Source organism: Synchiropus splendidus, chromosome 14 (genome assembly GCF_027744825.2).
Source record: "Synchiropus splendidus isolate RoL2022-P1 chromosome 14, RoL_Sspl_1.0, whole genome shotgun sequence".
Classification (NCBI taxonomy): domain Eukaryota; kingdom Metazoa; phylum Chordata; class Actinopteri; order Syngnathiformes; family Callionymidae; genus Synchiropus; species Synchiropus splendidus.
In genome coordinates, this window is record NC_071347.1 from 22,681,671 (window position 1) to 22,700,412 (window position 18,742).

The 18,742-nt window shown below is 54.8% G+C and overlaps 3 protein-coding genes across 5 annotated transcripts in view; 1 reads left to right on the forward strand and 2 right to left on the reverse strand.

The window, feature by feature from the left end:
* bcar1 (BCAR1 scaffold protein, Cas family member) overlaps window positions 1-1,164 on the forward strand; it is a 41,518-nt gene extending 40,354 nt beyond the window's left edge. For both annotated transcript variants that reach the window (XM_053885373.1, XM_053885374.1), the window contains exons 7-8: window positions 82-168; window positions 231-1,164. In XM_053885373.1, the coding sequence (XP_053741348.1) occupies window positions 82-168; window positions 231-788 (645 nt within the window). In that variant the 3' untranslated portion in view covers window positions 789-1,164. The remainder of the gene's footprint in view (window positions 1-81; window positions 169-230) is intronic.
* Window positions 1,165-1,439: 275 nt separating this feature from the next.
* Window positions 1,440-3,202, reverse strand: fam169b (family with sequence similarity 169 member B). Its single transcript, XM_053885394.1, has 6 exons — window positions 2,790-3,202; window positions 2,640-2,725; window positions 2,415-2,571; window positions 2,169-2,351; window positions 1,981-2,115; window positions 1,440-1,829 (listed from the first exon to the last, which is right to left on the reverse strand). Exons 1-6 carry the CDS (start codon window positions 3,187-3,189, stop codon window positions 1,720-1,722), a joined length of 1,071 nt encoding a protein of 356 aa, XP_053741369.1. The 5' UTR covers window positions 3,190-3,202; the 3' UTR covers window positions 1,440-1,719.
* A 1,922-nt stretch (window positions 3,203-5,124) lies between these two features.
* Window positions 5,125-18,383, reverse strand: anpeplb (alanyl (membrane) aminopeptidase-like b). Of its 2 annotated transcripts, XM_053884673.1 has the most exons (20): window positions 17,542-18,383; window positions 15,821-15,963; window positions 15,624-15,757; window positions 14,248-14,368; window positions 13,973-14,136; window positions 13,113-13,226; window positions 12,562-12,702; window positions 12,162-12,227; window positions 11,274-11,339; window positions 11,066-11,211; window positions 10,922-11,001; window positions 10,724-10,857; window positions 9,033-9,088; window positions 8,341-8,488; window positions 8,179-8,267; window positions 7,211-7,318; window positions 6,956-7,129; window positions 6,354-6,506; window positions 5,722-5,785; window positions 5,125-5,460 (listed from the first exon to the last, which is right to left on the reverse strand). In XM_053884673.1, the coding sequence occupies exons 1-20, from the start codon at window positions 18,072-18,074 to the stop codon at window positions 5,323-5,325; spliced, it is 2,772 nt and encodes a 923-aa protein (XP_053740648.1). In that variant the 5' UTR covers window positions 18,075-18,383; the 3' UTR covers window positions 5,125-5,322. The 2 variants fall into 2 exon arrangements, with proteins under 2 accessions (XP_053740648.1, XP_053740649.1); XM_053884674.1 differs by lacking the exons at window positions 8,179-8,267; window positions 8,341-8,488.
* Window positions 18,384-18,742: the final 359 nt, after the last annotated feature.

The following is an 18,742-nucleotide window of genomic DNA, read 5'->3' on the forward strand; positions in this document are numbered from 1 at the left end:
CACACACACACACACACACACACACGTGGTCTGAGCACGCTCAGTCCAGCAGGGGGGTCACTGACGGCTGTGTGTCTGCAGGGGAAGGAGGAGTTTGAGAAGAACCAAAGACAACTGCTGGAGAAAGGAAACATCATCCGACACAAGACGCAGCTGGAGCAGCAGCAGGTGTGTGGTCGTAATGTTTTGGCCATCCACCCTGTCTGACCGTTGGCCTCCGCCTCCCTCAGATCAAGCAGTTTGAGCGTCTGGAGCAGGAAGTGAGTCGACCCATCAACAACGACATGAGCGGCTGGGTCCCGCCTCCCCACCACCCCCTGGCCAATCAGAACGGAGGCCCCTCCTCCTCCTCCTCCTCCTCCTGCCCCCCCTCCTCCAAGCTGTGCCACGGCGACCGGCAGCTGCTGCTCTTCTACCAGGAGCAGTGCGAGCAGAACGTCACCACGGTGACCAACGCCATCGACGCCTTCTTCACCGCCGTCAACTCCAACCAGCCGCCCAAGATCTTCGTGGCCCACAGCAAGCTGGTCATCCTCAGCGCCCACAAGCTGGTCTTCATCGGCGACACGCTGTCGCGGCAGGCCAAGGCGCCGGAGGTGCGGGCGCACGTGGCCCAGAGCAGCAACACGCTCTGCGAGAAGCTCAAGGACATCGTCGTCAGCACCAAGACGGCGGCGCTGCAGTACCCGTCCTCAGCCGCGGCGCGGGACATGACGGAGCGCGTGCGCGAGCTGGCCGGCTGCACGCAGCACTTCCGCATGGTGCTGGGACAACTGCTGCTCATGTAGAGGTACTGGCAGGCCGGGATCCTGGAGGTCCGGCCGGACGTCTGCTCTGCTGAGACCCTACCTCACCTCCCGCCGCGGGGACAGGAGCGTTGGTGACGTGGGCTGGGCCACCCGTGTAAAATACTCGTGTAAATAGTGCGCAACTTCACCGTATAAATATGAGCGGTTTTCTAAGCGGACGTCTGCGTCGCCGCCGTGTTCGTCGTCGTGCGTCCCTCCTCCACCCTGACCAAGGCACACTGGAGCACGGGAGGGCGCCCGGGTCCGGCCCGGCGCCAGGTCCCACTCCGGGCTGGGTTTTTGGTAAGAGGCATGTGTTTGACTGCAGGAGTGTGATCAGGTGCAACACCAGTGAATTAAAGTTGCTTTTCATCTTCTCCGGAGCTCCGCTTTCCTCTCATTACGTCCCTCACTCGGGTCAGAACCGCCGCTCCAAAATGACTCGAAACCATTGATGGAACCAAAGGGGCGAGATTTGGGGCCAAAACGATACTGAAGGAGACGCCACCAGGGGGCAGCAGACTCTCAGCCCAAACACGCCTCAGTCCGAAAGTACTGAGATACATAAAAGTGATGAACTTTGTACATTACAAGTATTGAGAATTATTTTGGGGAAAGTTCAAATCGTCCAAATTATAGCAGAAGTGTAATTTAGTTCATATTAGTGAAGAGTTTTTACTTCTGTTTCACACATATTCACTTGCCATGTTACTCTCTGGACAGCAGGTGGCGCCCCTCAAAGTAAAGCGATGCTGTGACGTCAGGAGTCTCTGAGTCGCTTGACAAGTTCCCGCTGGAGCTCAGACTCACGTTTGCGCCCAGTCCCGGGAGGCTCGGTGGGAGAGCCCAGAGCGGAGTCGCCCGGGGTCACGTGACCCTCCTGCACACAGCTCTGGTGACTGACGTCATCACTGATCCACCTGTGCAAGGTTCAGGCTCGGAACCGACCAAACGTCAGGTTTGGTTTCCTGCACACACTTGAGATCAGACTCACCTTCTCCGTGTCGCGTTCACGCTCGGCTTGCTTTCCTTCTGAGGACCCTGGAGAGAGAGGTCACAGTCACGTGTGGGGACATCAGCCGCTAGAGGGCAGCACTTTTGACTCGGTTCTGATCCAGATTCAGCTCAGAACTGGGAGACAGAGTCACGACAGACGTGGAGGAGGTTCGCCTGCTCCCGTCGGGTCCCTCACCTGGACCGGGGAGCGAGTATCTGCGCAGCTGGATGCTGAGCCAGATGTTGCGGCGCTGGCTCCACCCGCCCGGGGCCTCCACCTCGCACAGGCGCTCCCTCAGCTGCGGCCGCTGCTCCAGGAGACGCCTGCAGACTGACGCCGCCGGTGAGAGGCCGCGAGAACAGTCGCTCCTGAGCGCCCCCTACCTGCCGCCATGGCGGGAGACAGCGGGGCGCTGACCCCCAGCTGCTCCTCGCTGCCGACGGAGGCGCAGAAGTCCTGCAGCATGAGGAGCCCGAAGCCTCGCCGCCTCCGCCGCCGCCGCACCAGGACGGAGTCCAGGACGGGGAGCAGGTAGCAGGAGCCGCTCCAGCCGTCGCACAAGCTTCCTGGGACAGAGGCCATCTGTGAGAGGAGCGGACTTCCTGGACAGACGGACAACGGCTCGCCACCTTTGCGTTTGACGGAGTAGAAGCCCACCGCCTCGCCCTGGTCCCACAGCAGCCGGCAGCTCTCCGTCCGAGGGTGAGGCCTGAACGGCGTCTCCTCCCCGTCAGTCAAGACCTGGGCCAGCAGGAAGACCAGCACCCGCTCCACCAGGGAGCGCACCTGGGCAGCAGGGGCCAGATCCTGAGCCCACACAGCAGAAGGGTCCCGCTAAGCTAGCGAAGGCTCACCGGCAGCAGTCCACGGCGCGACGGGTCGGAGGTCCGCAGGACCTGGTCCACGCTCCACCAGCGCCCGCCCAGGTGCACCGCCACCACTGGAGGGCGGCGAGGAGACGGAGGCGTCAGACGGAGCGTGCGAGACGGAGCGAGAGGCCTCACCTTCAGCGGGACGTCCAGGCGCGTGCAGCGTCAGAAGAGGACAGTCAGGGGCTTCAAACAGCAACAGCCGTCGGACGGTACTTTCTCCCACGACGACCTGAAGAACGGAAAAGTGATTTGCGGCCGCAGGTGTGAAAGTGAACCAGGCCTGTGACGGACTCGCCTTCCCTGCCGGAGACTGAACCCAGGCGGCAGCAGCAGCTCCGGCCTTCAGTGAGGCCAGCACAGCCTCGGCCTCTGACCTCAGGTCAGACTCGGCCTGGTCCGGGAGGTCGACGGGAAACATGAAAACACTCGCGCGCGAGAGGCTTTCCTGAGCAGAACTCTGGTTTGGTCCCACGACCACCTTCCTGAGGACCAGGAGCAAGTGGTGCACAGATACAAACTCAAATAAGATCATTTACCTGGCGACGTCAAACACCTTTACACATTTACAAATACAATACAAACAACGTGAAAAACTGTTTTGATTTTCAGCGAGCTGCAATACGAACCACCAAACTCGCTTGGAAATCTCAGCGCTTTAATGTAAAGTCACCTCTCCCGGCGAATGTGACCCAGCGACAGGCGCGTTTCAGCCGCTGCTCAATGAGCTCGGCTCCGTGGTGGATTCGGCTCCATAGACAGAGCATTTAAACTCATTCACCGTCGTTTTGGAGGTCAAACTACATGTCGAGACGCTTCTATGACGTCAGCGGACGCGTCCACTGAGTGACCTTTGACCTGCTATATGAGCCACAACGCTCCATCTCACCTTCCTCGCTGTAAACTACATTAATGTCACAGGAACATTCGGATCCTAAGCGCTGAAATCACAGCACTCACCTGACACCAGCCGAACCGGGCGCGGCGGCTTCACCTGACACTTCCTGGAGCCGCGCTGGTCCTGCAGCGCCCCCTGCTGTCAGGAGAGCAGCGCTACTGTCGCGCACCGACCTCACGGTGAGGTTCTGTTCGCCTCAGCCTCTGAATAACACTGAGGTGTCCGCAGCCTTGACGCTTGAGCTGTTTCCAGCAGAGGAAGAACTGTTCTGGAGGGAAAGAGGCTTCGCATAGAGAATCAGAATTTAACGGATAAAGTCAATAAATAGTGCGGAAAAGGCGGACCTTTTTGCCTTTTTCATTTTGCCTTTTTCATTCATTGTCATGGTTTTTAAACGGATTCCATGAAGCAAGTCAGTTCAAGTCATTTCTCATGTTGTAAATTTGTGCAGAAAACTGAATAACAAACCAAAAAAGGAGCGGATTTAAATATTTCCGTGGCCTGATGCGGACTGGAAGGGAACCTCATACCGTGGACAAGTGCGTCCTATTCAGAGGAAACCAGAAGTCCGAGGATGTTGAGGAGGAAGGCTCTGACTCGAACGGTGTGTCGGAGCATTTCTTGCATTTATGCAGTTCAAATGTTCAAATTCATAGATGCGTTCATGTCCCAGCTGCGACACCTCGAGGCCTGGTGGAGCTTTGAACCTTGAAGCTGGACGAGAGTTTTCTGACTGACCTTTCTGACCCCGAGGCATCGCTGGACACCACAGAGGTGAGGTCACCAGTGTGTCCGTCTGTCTGTCCGTCCGTGTGAAACGAAGCACTGCGCAGATGAGTCCAACTGCTTGGATGCACATTAGTGGAAGGAGCTTTGTCATCCAGGGGTAGTTGAGAGTGGAGCCACGATTGTAGCGCCACAGGAGGTGGGACTGGATCACCTGAGGTGGACATTCCTCCACAGCAGTGGCGGGACGCGTCCAACAAAGTCCAGCCAGTCGTTGCTCCAGTGGACTCTGGTGAACATCCTCCTGCAGGAAGCCCAGACCAGCAGCAGGTCGCAGCAGAGTCCCACTGAGCTGCTCTGCTGCAGCCTGAAGCCTGTCCTGCTGGACCTGCTCCAGTCCGCCGGTTGAACCTCTTCAACTTCCTGTCCTCGGATACACGTGTGCGTCCTTCAGGCAGGAAGAGAAGGATCCTCTGACAGAGAGTCGGAGACACTTCTGCCCGCCGCGATCTGGAGCGCCATCCGAAACCTGTTCGCCCGACAGCTGGAAACAGTCGACGCGAGCACCTTGGTTGTTACCAGAACCCGGAGGCCCGCACAGGCCCGGCAGCTCTGTGGGCCGCCGTGGAAAAGCGGAGTGAAGATGGAGCAGAGGGTGTTTCTGTCTCTGTGTGTTGCTGGGACGCTGTCGTGACAGTCGGAGCCGGGTCGGTGAGGACGGTCCGCTGGGCATCGCCAGTCTGCCTCACGTGTCCTGTGACCTTCCTCCTGGGCACCCAGTTCACCGCCCCACAGCTGCTGCTGAATCAACACGCGACTCTTCAGGTGGAGAGGAATATGGTTGTTTAATAAGGTCCGAGAGTGCGGAGTACAGAAGCAGATCTCTGGTGGGAACGTGAGCTCCCCTCTTGCAAAAGTGCCCTGAGTATATGTTGCGTAAATCTCTATCACAGTACAAGATACAGGTGGAGACTGCCGACACTTGCAGGTGCTCAGCGCTCACTGCAGCTAGTGGTTGGTGCGGACAGCGCCTGGTCCCGCGCGTCATGCGGCAGCCTCTCTCTGAAACCACGCGCGCACAACCCCCTCGTTCTTCTGGAACCACCTGATGTTTTGGCGGATTCTCTCCTTCGTCCTGGTCAGGTCTGTGTCGGGGTTGTACTTGCTCTCTATGGTCTCCAGCTGAGGAGCAGAGAAAAGAGGTGATGGAGATCTGGACTCTCTCAGCGAGAGAAGCTCAGTCATCAAGGAGAGACTCGGATGCCGGCTGAGGACCTCTCCTAGATTCATGCGGTGCTGAACTGAGAGGAGACCCGGGCCTGACTGGTCTCTTCCCTGAGGAACTGGAGCAGGTTTCTGGGGTAAAGTCTTGGCTATGACTTGTCTTTGGATCAAGTCCTTGGAGCTCCAGCCCCTCCGTCACACGCTCAGCTCGAGACTCACCTGTGTCAGCTCTGCTTCTGACGTGAATCGTTTGGCCACCACATGGAGCAGCATGGAGGCCCTCCTGAGGGGAAGCAGAGGCATTTTCACACACCTCAAGACGCCACGGTGCAGAGCGATGTATAAGAGCCTTTGTCACAGACGTTCGTCTACTGAAGACCATGTTCTCACCCACCAACCAGCCGACTGGTCGCGAGAGTTCAGTGATCTCGTGACGTGTCTCGGCTGTTTGGAGACCAAGTCTTAGCAGTTTTCTTTGGCCTCTCACCTGCAGGTATCATGTGGACCTCTGAAGGCCAGGAAGGAGGTCCACCATCAGAAGTATGGGCTCCGGAGCTAATGTCTCAGTTGCCATGGAATAGTTTGGTGTTTGACTCTGATTTTGTGGCTACAAACCTCATGTACTAGACGTGGCGGACTATCAAGGAATGGATGGTCTCCCTGGAGGTCACTTGAGAAGAAGCCTCACATAATAACCAGGACTGTTCCTGAGGATCAGCCAGACGAGGCTTTGTCTCGTGAACGCAACAACACGCCAGTGAAAGGCAAACGCTCTGCGGCGAGTCGAACTGGCTCGAGTGGCTCCAATGAGACCTGGAGAATGTTTGAATCAGGAAAAGAGAGCCACAAACCATCCGGTCCATTCTTGGCGGAAGTGCTCCCAGTGCGCTTGCATGAAGTCCCACGCCAGCTGGTGTCCTGCTACAGACCTGGTGATGTCGGCCACGATGTTGTGACTGTACATGAGCGGAATCTTCTCGGCGTCTAACGTGTACTGGAGGTATCTGGAGGACGGAGCCGGAGAGAGAGAGTGAGGACTGCACATCTGTGCCGGGGCCTGGAGGGGCCTCGCAGGAAGCAGGTGGGGACCTAATATACTGTCAAGCGGAGGACGTTGGTGGAAACATGCAGGGAAAACTCCAGGGACGATTTCAACTGAAACAGGAGAACAGTGAGTCAAGTGTGTGAGTCAGTACGAGAGAGGGGGGACCCAAGCCCTTGTGTGGGGCCCCTCCGGGCACTCCAGTTTCCTCCCTCAACCCGAGTGCAAACACTGGTGAAGTGATGGCTAAAATTGGCCACAGCTGCGATGGGCTGGGGGCCTGTCCAGGGTGTCCCCAGACTCCATCCCCAGATCCCTCTGCTTTCCTCCCACAGCCCAGAAATACAGAACTAGAGTGACGACTGCGAATTGGTTGCATGTGCGAGTGGCTGTTAGCTGCTGTGGCGACACCTTTGCAGGAGCGAAGTGTTGGTGGAGCAGGCCAGAAGAGGATAAAGCTCGGTCCGGTTGAAGGACGTGACCAGGTCCCAGACCTGGTCCCACTCCGACTCCCCGGCGGCGGCCATGCCTCGGCAGAGGGTGAGGTACTCCAGGCTTTCAGAGTCCAGATGCTCTTTATTCTTCCTTTACAGAGAGGAGGAAAAGAAGCGTGACACCAAAACAGTTGAGGGGTTGAGTTCTGATACCCGGCCAGTGTTCACGTACTCAGTCTGGTTACTTGCGAGCCAGTTTGCTAACGTCTTGGAGGCCATGTCTACGCACTCTGGGAGGTCGTTGGAGCAGGCGATGTGCACCGCCACACTCTGGAAGTTTCTGGAACAGATAAAAAAAGTCACTGAAGCGGAAAATCACAGGGATTCACTCAGGTATGTAGGACTCATGAGTCGGGCTCACTTCCTGCCTGAGTCTGATGTGGCCCTATCTCTATCGGAGGGTGTACGACTCATGAATGGGTGCGTGCGTTCTGGCAACGGAGGCCTGGTAACCGACGTTTGTCCAGCTGCATCAGAGGCGAGCGACGACATCAGAACCCCAGACCTGTGCCACGTCAGAGAGTGATCCGCTTGACGTAGTCCACATTCAGAATTCGCACTCATGACTTTGGTGTTTCACGCTGATGTTCACGAGCCGCCTCTGTTGCCAGGACCGATGTCGTCCACTGTAGACGGGCTCACAGACTCTCTGGTTCAGTGGATTCCCTTCGACTTGTAGGGTTCAACACGTCGATCAGACAATGGCAGCTGAAGTCAGAAGAGGGACTCAGTTGCATGTGTCGGACTCAACGAGTCGAACGTTTGTCACGCCGCAGTACACGAGTACACAAGTCAGATGACTTGGTGCTTTACTTGGAAGTAAGCTCCTTCTGTTCTTGCACAACAATGTGTTGGCCGAGGCCCAAACCGCGGGAGCCGCGATGATTCCTCCGTTCCAGAGCAGTTTCCATGGAACGCTCCTCTAACAAGAACAAGGTGCGGGGGGCGCTCCCCAGCCCACATCTGCCACCAGCGTGATCTGCGCGGATGACGTGTGAGATCACACATGCTTCTCATTATCGCTCTGGGACCGGAATTCTGCCGAAACCAGAACAGGGCGGCGCAGCGAGTTCAGTCCCGGGACATCCATTACAATCAGGACGCACATAGGATAACGTCACATGAGAGGATGGATCTCACTGCTGACTGAAGTCCCGAGGGGGGGTCATGCTGTCGGTGTAGTTCCTGAACAGCTCGTAGACGCCTTTCACCCGGGTCCTCCAGTAGGCCTGCGAGGAACAAGAGCGAGTTGAAGTGAGGCGGAGGGGACGCGGCGGATCTCACCGGGACACAGACACGTGCCTGCATCAGTCCGTAAAAGTCGGAGCGGTCGAACATCGCGGTCCAGTCCGGCAGCTCTTCTGCCACCAGAAGCCAGGGGAGGAAGGCTCTCTCGTGCCGCAGGAACCGCGTCACGTTCAGGGTCAGGGTGACGTCCACCATCTCGGCCCTGTGGGCAGAGCTCCGCTCTCAGAACGCACATTCGTCCAGCAGATATTTCCCCCAAGACCTTTTTCCTCAACGTTTTTTAGACTCTTATCTTCTGTTCTGTTCCCTCTTGTTTCTCTTTATTTATTTATTGTTTTGCACCTGAATGATTTTTCCTGAATGACTTCATTTGAATGCCACGTGTCATTTCAGGATTCATTATTATTCTTCATGTTTTATCGCATGTTTGGGACACTTTTTTTTCCTCCCGTGATTTTTTTCCATGCTCTTTTTTAGGTTGCTAAGATTTTAGCAGTTTGAAGCAGACAACCAGCTGTCAGACATGTTACACAGAAATACGAGCGACAGAGAAGGTGCCGCCGTCTGTGGTATTTTTACATACTTTGTTTTTAGTTATTTCTAATCCGGTCCATGAAAATATTGTTGAACCAAAATGTTCACTTTATTTTAGTTTGGATGCTTTAGCTTTTCTTATTTTTATGGACCAACTTCTCTCAGGCGTGGTGAGGACCCTCAGCCTCCAGTCATCGGGAGCGAAGACGTACCGTGAAAACTCAAAGGCACTTTGAATCAGGGCCATTCTGTTCATCATGGGGATTCTCTGGAAGGAGGACAAATATGGAGATGAAAGATGAAATGTAAAGGAGAGCAGAGCGGGTCCTCAGAGTTGAGAACATTTCACTGTTGCAAATGTCCTGGCGGGTTCTCAGCCGCCCGTCCCTCCAGCACGCCATGGCTCTGCCTCCTCCCAGCTCAACACCTCCCTCCCACACTCCACACGCTCCTCCACCTGGGGAAGATCTGACCTCCAACCCGCTTGCTCTGTGTGGGGGTCATTTGTACATAAGGGTTCCAGGATTCGGCCCAGCCCTCGACCTGTGTTGGTGATGAACTTCCCACCGCTCTGCGGGAAGGAGAACCCCGACACGACCAGACTGTGGAGGTCCCAGTCTGATCCTAATCCAGCGGTGCCGGTGCGGTCCTCCTAAAGCTTGAGGATTAAACGTTCAAATATGGAGGATCAGGAGCAGGAAGTTGTGCAGGAAGAGTTAGTTAAGCTGGAAGCGTTCCCCCCCAACACTCCCTCTCTCCCTGACTGACAACCATTTCTGGAGGGCTAGAAAGTCCAGAACAAATGGTCTGGAGGATCTTCTCTCACCACGACACGTCATGAAGACCACCAGTCCTGATCCCTGCTCAGTGTCCACCGTTACATCGAGGGATGTCTCAGAATATTTGGAGACTCAAATGCAAACTGGCTTTCTGAGCAGTAAAACAGACCCCCACGAGTCTCAACCTGGAGGTGAATGATCTTCTTCATTGTGTAATCCCCCTCTTTAACGCAGAATGATAGAAACATATTTTGCTCCATGAAGGCTGCATCCTGTTCCTGACTTCATTTCTAAATCCACCTGCTCCCCAAATGTGTGACAAGGTCTGAAGGCCGTGAAACTTCTCACCATGCGCCTAAGTGCGCCATAAAACCTGAGACCTGACTCATCTGGACGCAGACATCCGGAGCCTCATCCACGAAAACAGGTCCGGGGTCTCCTTTGACCCTGCTTCGTTCTCACACTCTCAAACGAACATCTGCAGATGTTCTCACATGCGCTGAAGACACGTCGCAGGTGGGAGATGTTTTCTCCTCATGTGTTCCAGCGAGTGACTCACTCTTACACTTGGATGTTGGCCAAATTTACATTGCGCCATAAAAGATTCCTCCGCCTGCTTCTCCCGCACGTTCATCTGTCACGCACACCTGCGCCAAGGTTTCCTCCCTCCAACCCTCCAATGTTCTCTTGGGTCCATATGACGGATCATCTGGAGTGAAAACAGTTCAAGGGTCGGTCACCGTGAGTCATGAAGTAGGTGAAGGAGAGGGTGCAGGCAGGGCGGAGAGGGGAAGGGAAGCTTTGTGGGGACGTCCCGGCGGCTGCACTCTCTTCTTCACCTCCATCGTCTCTGTCAGTTCGTTCCTCCCAACAAACACCACTTCCCTTGCCCCCCTTCTTGCCCTCCTCAGCCTCTTCCTGGCCTCATTCTCCTTCAACACACACCTCACTTCTCCAGCCTCCTCAGTCTAAACGCGACTCCTCAAAGGCGTCGGCGAGGGACAGTGCTTTAGGAGCTCGCGCCTCTGCCAGAGGATCCGGCTCGGCGTTTCCGGCAGTAAATCATCCTGGAGCTGCATCATTTCTTCAGACGCTTTTGTCTAAACTCAACATCTGGGACTCACATGCAGGTCTGTTTCCAGCTGAGAGACGAGCCGCTGCCAGTTCCCCGGGTCGTAATTGACTTTGTAATAGCCGGTGTAGTTGACGTTGGCCAGGATCCACGCTCCGTTCCTGGACTTGAGCTCATCTCGCTGCACTGTTGGACACGGTGGACTCAGTCACACAGATTTCCTCTCAGCCCTGAGTAAACAAAGACGTACCCTTGCGGTGGTTTTGCAGAAACACGACGGAAGACCCCGAGGTGCCCGTCATGAAGTGGACCGGGACGTGCCACCGCCGGCTGCAAGAGAGAGCGCAGGCGTCCAGAGAGGGGTCCGCTGAGGACGGCGTGGGACCACTCACACCTGGAGTCCTTGTCTGAATCGCTCCAATGCTCCTGGACCACTTCTCCAGTGGTGGTGTCGATGGTGAGGAGAGGGAATCCAGTCTGCGTCGTCCAGCTGGTCATCACCTCAGTCACGTCCACGTGACCTCCGCTGTCATCAACCGCCTGTAAATCAAGTTCTGTCACGGCCCGGTCGTCTCTCCAGCATCACGTGGCACGGACAGTACCTTCTGAATGGTCCTCCAGAGGTCGTACTGGTCAGTGTTGTTGTAGGAGAATTCCCTAAGGTACATCTGAAGAAAACATTGTCCATCATGAAGCGCTCCGGTCCGGTAACTTGACCTCAAAAAGAGACTCTGGTGGGTCCCTGTCACCCGAGTGTTGGCCTCCGAAACCTTTAGATCCTGCAAGCTCTACGCCCCGTCTTTGCCGAGTTCCTGAAGCTTTTCCTACCCTGAGGTCGAGCTAAACCTCCTGTTTCCTCACCCCAGGCCCAACCATTCGGGACTGTTAGCTCCTCCCTCAGGACCGGCAGGAGGACGTTTCCGGGGAGAGCATCTACAAAGGCATCAGCCCCCGCAAGACCGGGAATATGTGGGCGACACATCCCATCCCTATCGCCTAAAAGTCTTGCCCGTCAGAGCAACCCTCCTGGTCACGTCCTGCTCATTGGAAAAATGACTGAAACTAAAAGGTCTAGACTTGTCGCACTAAGTCTTAGACTCTTCAGTCTGCCAACTAAAAATCTGGGCCCCGCCCCGTTTAGGTCTCACCCTACATTTGACCCGGAGCGTAGTTGCGCTCAAAGGTCTACGTTCTGACTCAAGCCGCATGTTTTTTCAGTGAGAGAGTCCACACCAGACGGCAGCCATCGTGAGTTACCTAACTTTTTATCTGATCCACTGGAGATACTCTTCCTCTGCTGTCATGCAACGATGATGATGACGATGATGTCGGGGCACTGACAGAAAGACTGTGATCGCTGGCCTGGCATTCTTCACCAGGAGGCGCCTTGCCTTATCTAAACTGTTGAGGGTTTTTCAACCTTTAAGTCCTGGTCTCCACAAGTCTCGACTGAAACACGGTTGAGGTGCAAGTAAACACAGTTCTCTTACTTTCAGCCCTCTCAGGAAAACCTGCTCGCCAATAGCGCTGGCAAGCATGGTCAGTACCGCCGCCCCCTGCAGGTGAACACACAACATGATGACTACTAAGGTGCATCTGGCCAAAACATTAAGACCACCTGCCTGATATGGTGTGGGTCCTTGTTTTGATATCTGGTGGTAAGAGGAGTTGCAGGTGGGGTAGGTTTGTTAGAGACGTCCCCCGCCGTAACCCCCCTCCCTTAACTCTCTAGTGGGAGGCACGGCTGACCGAGGTCCACATCAATGACAGAACCGTGGCGTTGCTCATCACTGGACCAGTTCTGACACTGATGATCAACAGCTGACTCGAAGGGTTCCCACACTAACTAGGCAGGTGGTCGTAATGCTGCAGCGCAGCAGGGGACCTCACCTTGTTGTAGCTTATAATGTCAAACAAGGTGTACAGATCACTGGGGGTCTGGATGTCTTCCGGTGGAACCGTGAGCGGGTGGGACTGGCCGGCGTCGGCCTGGAGACACTCCTGGAGCGAGCGCATCTCCATCAGGTCCACCTGAAGGACACACGCCTCGCTCTCAACAGAGTCATCGAGTTCACCGTCAATGTGAGTGTGTCTGTTGGTCATAGTCCTGACGTTTCATTAAGGACCACACATGGCCCGTGGACCAGACTTTGGACTGTCCATTCAGTTTCATTCATTCTCTTAACAGGTCCCTGGTGATGACCTTGATCTGTTTCGTCCTTTAAATGCTAGCAGGGGTTGTGTGTGTGCGTGTGTGACCAATGCTTGTCAACACACTATCCTCATGGGGACCTTATGTCTTTGTGGGGACCTTTTGCCAGCCCCCATAGGTCCAAACCTCAATTTGAGGATGAAGACTTCAAAATAACTCAGTCAATTTGTGTGTGTGTGTGTGTGTGTGTCGTGGTCCACTCGAAGCGGCTCTGGTTCTCGGCACTTACAAAGTCAGGGTCCTGTAAGAGCTGCTTCATCACCGGGCGCGTCATGTAGTTGGCGAAGCCTTCGTTCAGCCAAACCTCATTCCACCACTTCATCGTCACCAGATTCCCAAACCACTGTGGGACAGATTGACACGTCCTGACTTGTAACACTCGATGATTCATCAGGTAAGTCACGCGGGTCGCCTTGACTTTTGACCTGGTTCCAAACGTGTCTAAATGTGGGCCTCAGATTGGTTAGTTGTCGTGTAGTAGAATGTGTTGGAGAAAGAGCTGAGCTAAGAGACAAAGAAAACCCGCCGATGAAAAGGGAACGCAAATCAATTCAACGTGTTTGTTTCTTTTGACAGACCTTGTTGATACAAAAGGACCTGTTTACGTCCAGGACGCCATCTTGGATGGACGGCGAGCGTCCTACCACTCTCCGACTGGGAAACCCTACATCGGCTGACGTCAGCAGGGGGCACTATCACCCCGTGTTTTCACGGAGCGGCCTCAGGTAGGTTGGTCTCTGACAGACTCGTGACAAGCCTGTTCAAACTTGCCATTTCTTTGTGACGTAGTTTCATGTTCTGGACAGATCATTTGGGTTGATGGTGCCTAGTCAAAGATATGTTTGGATTCATAGGCAACTGAGATTCTGTCAGAGGCGTTGATTGAAGTCCGATTAGGTCGGACACCACATGGTGTGAAATGGACCGCCCCCGGGCGGCTCCCGTCCAATCGGTGGCACCGGTGGGCGTGGCACAGGCATCACCAACCTCCGTTCCACCGAGAGAAGGTAGCTACCCAAGAAGGACTGAGCGAGACCATGAGTCATGTGAGGAGTGGAGGCTCTCGCGGCACTGTCGCAGTGAACCCACCTGATGCGCCAGCTCATGCGCGACGATGTAGGCGATGTTGACCCTGTGCAGAAAGTGCGCTCCAGGGTCAGTGATGGGAAACTGCAGCAGCGACAACTCTTTATACGTCACAAGCCCCCAGTTCTCCATCGCTGCCGCATGCAGGTCTGGCAGCGCGATCTGGTCTGCGGACACACACAAACCCGCCGCCCCAGTCAAGTGGGGGAGAGAGAGGGGTCGCACTTGGTCCGGGTCCAAGCGGCGAGCGATCAAAGTGACGAACGTGCAGGTCTTACCCAGTTTGCTCAGGCCGTATTCGATGCCCAGGTATTCCTCATAGAAGCTGAGGATACGGCCCGTGATGTTCACCGCCACTTGACTGCGTCCAGTTTGGGTGGCAGACGGCCGAGCGTGTATCTGAGGGGGAGTTGACAACAACGTGTCCTTTACTTTCCGATCACATCACCGACCAACCAGCAGATGCGCTGAGCTGCTCTTTGAAGCAGGGAGTTCTGGAGTTGAGATGTTGACACCGACCCTTCACCACTCACCTCTGTCCCACCACCCCTCCCCCATAGCTAAGGTTATTCCAACATTCATCTAACCTCACTGCGCAACTTTATCATAACCTTGACCTTTAACCTTTATCGGTGTCTCACAGTGGGGATCGGACGAACCAAATCCAGTGGTACCTGGGTTCTCCACCACAATCCGTTCCAGACGGCCGTTCCAGAAGCGAATTGTTCGCAATCTGAATGGATTTTTCCCATTACAATGAATGGAAAAAGAACTAATGCGCTCCAAGCCTTAAAACAGGCTTTTGTAGGAGTGAATGTCGAGTGTCTGCTGCAGGTGGCTGTTCCTCTATGTGTGTGGCCGCTGCATGTGGGAGGGGTTGCCGAGTGAGTGAGGTCTCTCCAGAAGGGAAGAGGTGCCCGGTGCGTGTCCAGCTCTGAATGTGCGCTTCTGTGCAGTTTGGCTGTGACAAAGTCATAAACCAAGTCACGCTCTGTCCCAGACTGGCCTCATCCCTGTCCCAGCTCCAGCCCACAACAGGACATCAAACCCTGGAGTGAGCGCTCCAGCACCTCCCCTGTGACACTCTACCACGGTCCAGTGTGGAGACAGGAAAGGTTTTACACCTCAGTATGAAGAAAAAACAGCCAGTAAATGGAGCTAACGGGACAGCCCTAGAGAAGCACACCACAAAAAGGTCTGGGTTGTTTCAGCGGTGCAGACACCCAGATATGTGTTACTGCCTGAGACAAACTGACCCACAACATCATATTCCATTGCTGCCTACACTGATTCTGTGTGTTCTGGGCATCAAAAAGCTACCACAACTGTCTCCTTCTGGAGGAGCAGAGGTTCCCCTGAGTCTCTCCTGGAGCTTCTCTCTCTAAGAGAATCCAGCCAGAGTCACTCTGGTTCTCTGGGTCACTCCACAGCTGGAGAAGCCCAGTGCTCAGAGGAGAACTTTGCCTTCTGGCTCAGCTCTTTCTTCACCACCTGTCCATCTCCATCCTTCCCTCACTTGTGAACATGACCCCACAATACTTGAACTCATCCTCCACCTGAGAGGGTCTGACCTCCAGCATCATGATCTTCCACCCTGTTCCCACTGAGATACTGGTACAAACCCATGAACACTTGAAACAAAGCCCATCTCTACCTGGATCTTCACGCGGGGATGTTCCGAAGTCAAGGCTGTGAACTCTGACACGACGATGGCAAACAAGTACGTGGACATCTTCGGCGTGGGATGAAAGTGAGTAACCATCCAGTCGTCGTTGATGACTCTGGACTCTTGGAGGAGCGACACAGCGTTACGGTCGTGCAGATGCCTGATGAGTCAGCCAGTTGTATCACCTCGCGCCGCGGCATTCCCCAGAGCGGTGGTGTTTCTCCGGTGGATCACCGCGACGTGGAACACCGCCTTCATGTGTGGCTCATCAAAACAAGGAAACACCATCCTGGCGTCCGACGGCTCCATGTTGGTGACAACCAGAAACCTGTTGAGGCATGAGTGAGGCGGTCAGGACCGACAACCACAGGGATTTGGTCCCTTCTCCTTCAGGGAAACCTTGCTCTTACCCTGCGCTTGTTGACCTTCAGTTTGGTCTATAGAACACAGAGGTGGACAAAGTTTTTTTGAAGCAGAGCTGGTCATGTGACCGAGCAAATCTTGAGTTACTCTGTACCTGAATCAACAGACTAAGAATGGGCTCCGTTACCAAGGTTTTTGACGGAAGTGCCGAGATGATGACCGACCGACCGACCGAAGAGTTGAGTCTGAGCTTCATGTTTTCAGATGAAGACTCTCTGCAAACCGGATTTCCTGGTGAGAGGCAAGAGACCTGCCTTAGGAAGTCCATTCCACAGTTTGCAGTGAGCTCGCCAAGCAGCGGTCTGAGACTTCAGCGGAAAACATGTAGCCATGTAGCCATGCGAGCCTTTAGCAGGATGCACCCGGAGCCAAAACTGCCTGTCCTGGGATGTGCGGGATTTATGAGTCAGTTGGAGCCAGAGTAGACGTAAATAAAGTGGAGCGGAGGTGTTCGCTGACAAAACCGCGAGGCGTCTTGCTATGTGAGCCAACAGCACATTGGATGTTTTCAATTGGCAAAGGCAGTGTGTGTCCTTCAATGAGTCAAATATCTGGGATGCTGGACTTCACACGTCTGTCCAACGTCACTAGTCAGTCGGAAAATAGATGCATTTATGCTGCAAGAGCGAGTCTACGATGTTTTGCTGATCCAATGAAGCAGCGTCTTGTTTCCATTCACCTTCTACACACGTCTGTCTTGGATTTAATAAATATCAAATGCCGATGTGAAACGTTTAGAATTGCACGTTTGTTTTCAGGATAGTTTTCCCAGCTTCCTCCTGTGGTCGTACACCGACCTCTACCTGCCTTTTCTAATTAATGCACAATAATGGTGGGGAAAAAAAACAGAAAACTGAGCTCTGGTATCGGATCGGAGGAATATCGGTATCGGCAGATAACCACATTCAAGTCTTGGGATGGGAAGTCGCATCCCTCGGACAGATACCGTCAGATATCGTGAAGCTGGTCAATCATTGGACCTCAGATCAACAGTCGCTCCTCCCAAAAAACATTCCTGCAGTTCACCCAAGTCTCACCACCAAGTGGCGCCCACGAGTCCCTTGACCGACGGCGCTCAGGTCGATGGTGTGACCCTCCTGTTTTCGATGACAACAGCGTGTGTGTGTCTCAGAAGTGGCAGGCCAGGAGCGAGTGGGCACCTCAGGTCCGTCCACATCACCGTGACGCCTGAGTGTTTCCGACCTGACCTCCGCACCAAATGGCCACCATTTCTACGTTCTCATCTTCAGTTGCTTTCCCACCCCAGGATGTTTGGACTCGATCTCCAGATGAAAAGCTGCAGAGTTCTCCCTTATCAGGTGCCTCTGCTCCGGAATACCTTCCTGCTGAAGTCACATCCAAACTTTTAATCGGCTTACAAATGGCAGAGAAGAAACCAGCGCCGGATCAAGCTCAGCACGAGGTTGCTGCTGAGATGTCGGAGGTCATAGATTTCACATTGTCATGGAGGTCTGACACTCACCGATCTGGTTCTGCCGTCAACCTCTCCTGGTCTGAGTAGCCACTCAGGTACAGCCCACTCAACCCACCCGACAACTCTCTTCTGAAGTCCAAAAACAAGCTGTACTTGTGGCCCTTCTCCAGGTGCTGGTTCAGCCGAATCTCTAGGATCTGACCCTCCTCCTGCCTGACGTCTCTCACACCCAGCGTCCGGTTGTCGTGGAGGTTGATCACCACTGGATTGGAGATGTTCAGATCACTGGCGTGGAGGACGATCTTGTTGGTCCTCTCCACGCAGTGGAGCTTGACGGTAGAGTTTCCGGTCAGCAGCTTGATCTGCTCTCTGGTGGTGTTGGTGTCGTCCATGAGTCTGGTGTAGAAGTGAGGCTGCAGGACCACGGTGTACTCTTCCGGGGAAAGGTTCTCGGGCAGTCGAACGATGCGCGTGGACCAGCGGGCTCGATGGAAGATCATGAAGGTGACGATGCCCACGATGCCCAGGATCACCAGCAGCAGCACTGCGATGCCGATCCTGGCCTTGTTGGCGTTCCGCATCTTGGATGCTTCGGTGATCCTTAACGTCTTCTGCGTGTGAGGTGAACTTGGCAACTCCAGCGCTTCGCAATCATTCTTCAGGTCGCCAACATCTGGAGGTGGTTACCATGGTCACGCGACTGGAGCAGGAAAGTCAGAGCGCTCCGAGCTCATGCTGCACTCCCAGATCCGTTACACACTCCTCGCTCTGATCCCACAGTCACAGCGATCCATGTCTAGCAGAGCGGGGCGGAACCCGTCAGGCAGCCGAGCCGAGGAGGTCCCGAGCCAGGTTGCTGCTCCAGACAGGACAGTCGCAGCAACAAACTTTCTGCAAACTAGAAACATGTGAAGGAAAAGTGCAGCGAGGGCAGGTTTTAAAGAGGAAGTGGGGAGAGAGAGAGAGGGAGAGAGAGAGAGGAGGTGCATCACTGAATTTACAGGAAACGGAGGGGGAAAAAATCACTTTCAGATCAGCCATCGCCATCAGCTGGAAACCACCGTCCGGCGGCGAGTCATGGCGCAGGAGCCGGAACCTGATGGAGCTGGTCGAGCACAGACCGCCGGATGATGGCACGGACGTCCACATGCCACACACGACCGTCTGAGGGAGACGCTGCACCTGTCGCTGGAGACGGAGGGTCATCCCCAGGTCCCCACTGACGTGGGTCGGTGTGACCAGCCAGATT

Bases quoted from the DNA above. Each gene is read 5' to 3' on its own strand.
- fam169b (XM_053885394.1), bottom strand. From the start codon at position 3,189: ATGATCTTATTTGAGTTTGTATCTGTGCACCACTTGCTCCTGGTCCTC. The intron at 2,726-2,789 runs GTGAGGCCTCTC...GCCGCCCTCCAG, and splicing joins GCCTGGACGTCCCGCTGAAG to TGGTGGCGGTGCACCTGGGC. The intron at 1,830-1,980 runs GTGAGGGACCCG...CTCTCTCTCCAG, and splicing joins ATACTCGCTCCCCGGTCCAG to GGTCCTCAGAAGGAAAGCAA.
- anpeplb (XM_053884673.1), bottom strand. From the start codon at position 18,074: ATGCGGAACGCCAACAAGGCCAGGATCGGCATCGCAGTGCTGCTGCTG. The intron at 14,369-15,623 runs GTAGAGATGGGC...ACTCCCCCTCAG, and splicing joins ATCCCCGCGTGAAGATCCAG to ATACACGCTCGGCCGTCTGC. The intron at 11,002-11,065 runs GTGTGAGTGGTC...TCTCTCTTGCAG, and splicing joins GATTCAGACAAGGACTCCAG to CCGGCGGTGGCACGTCCCGG.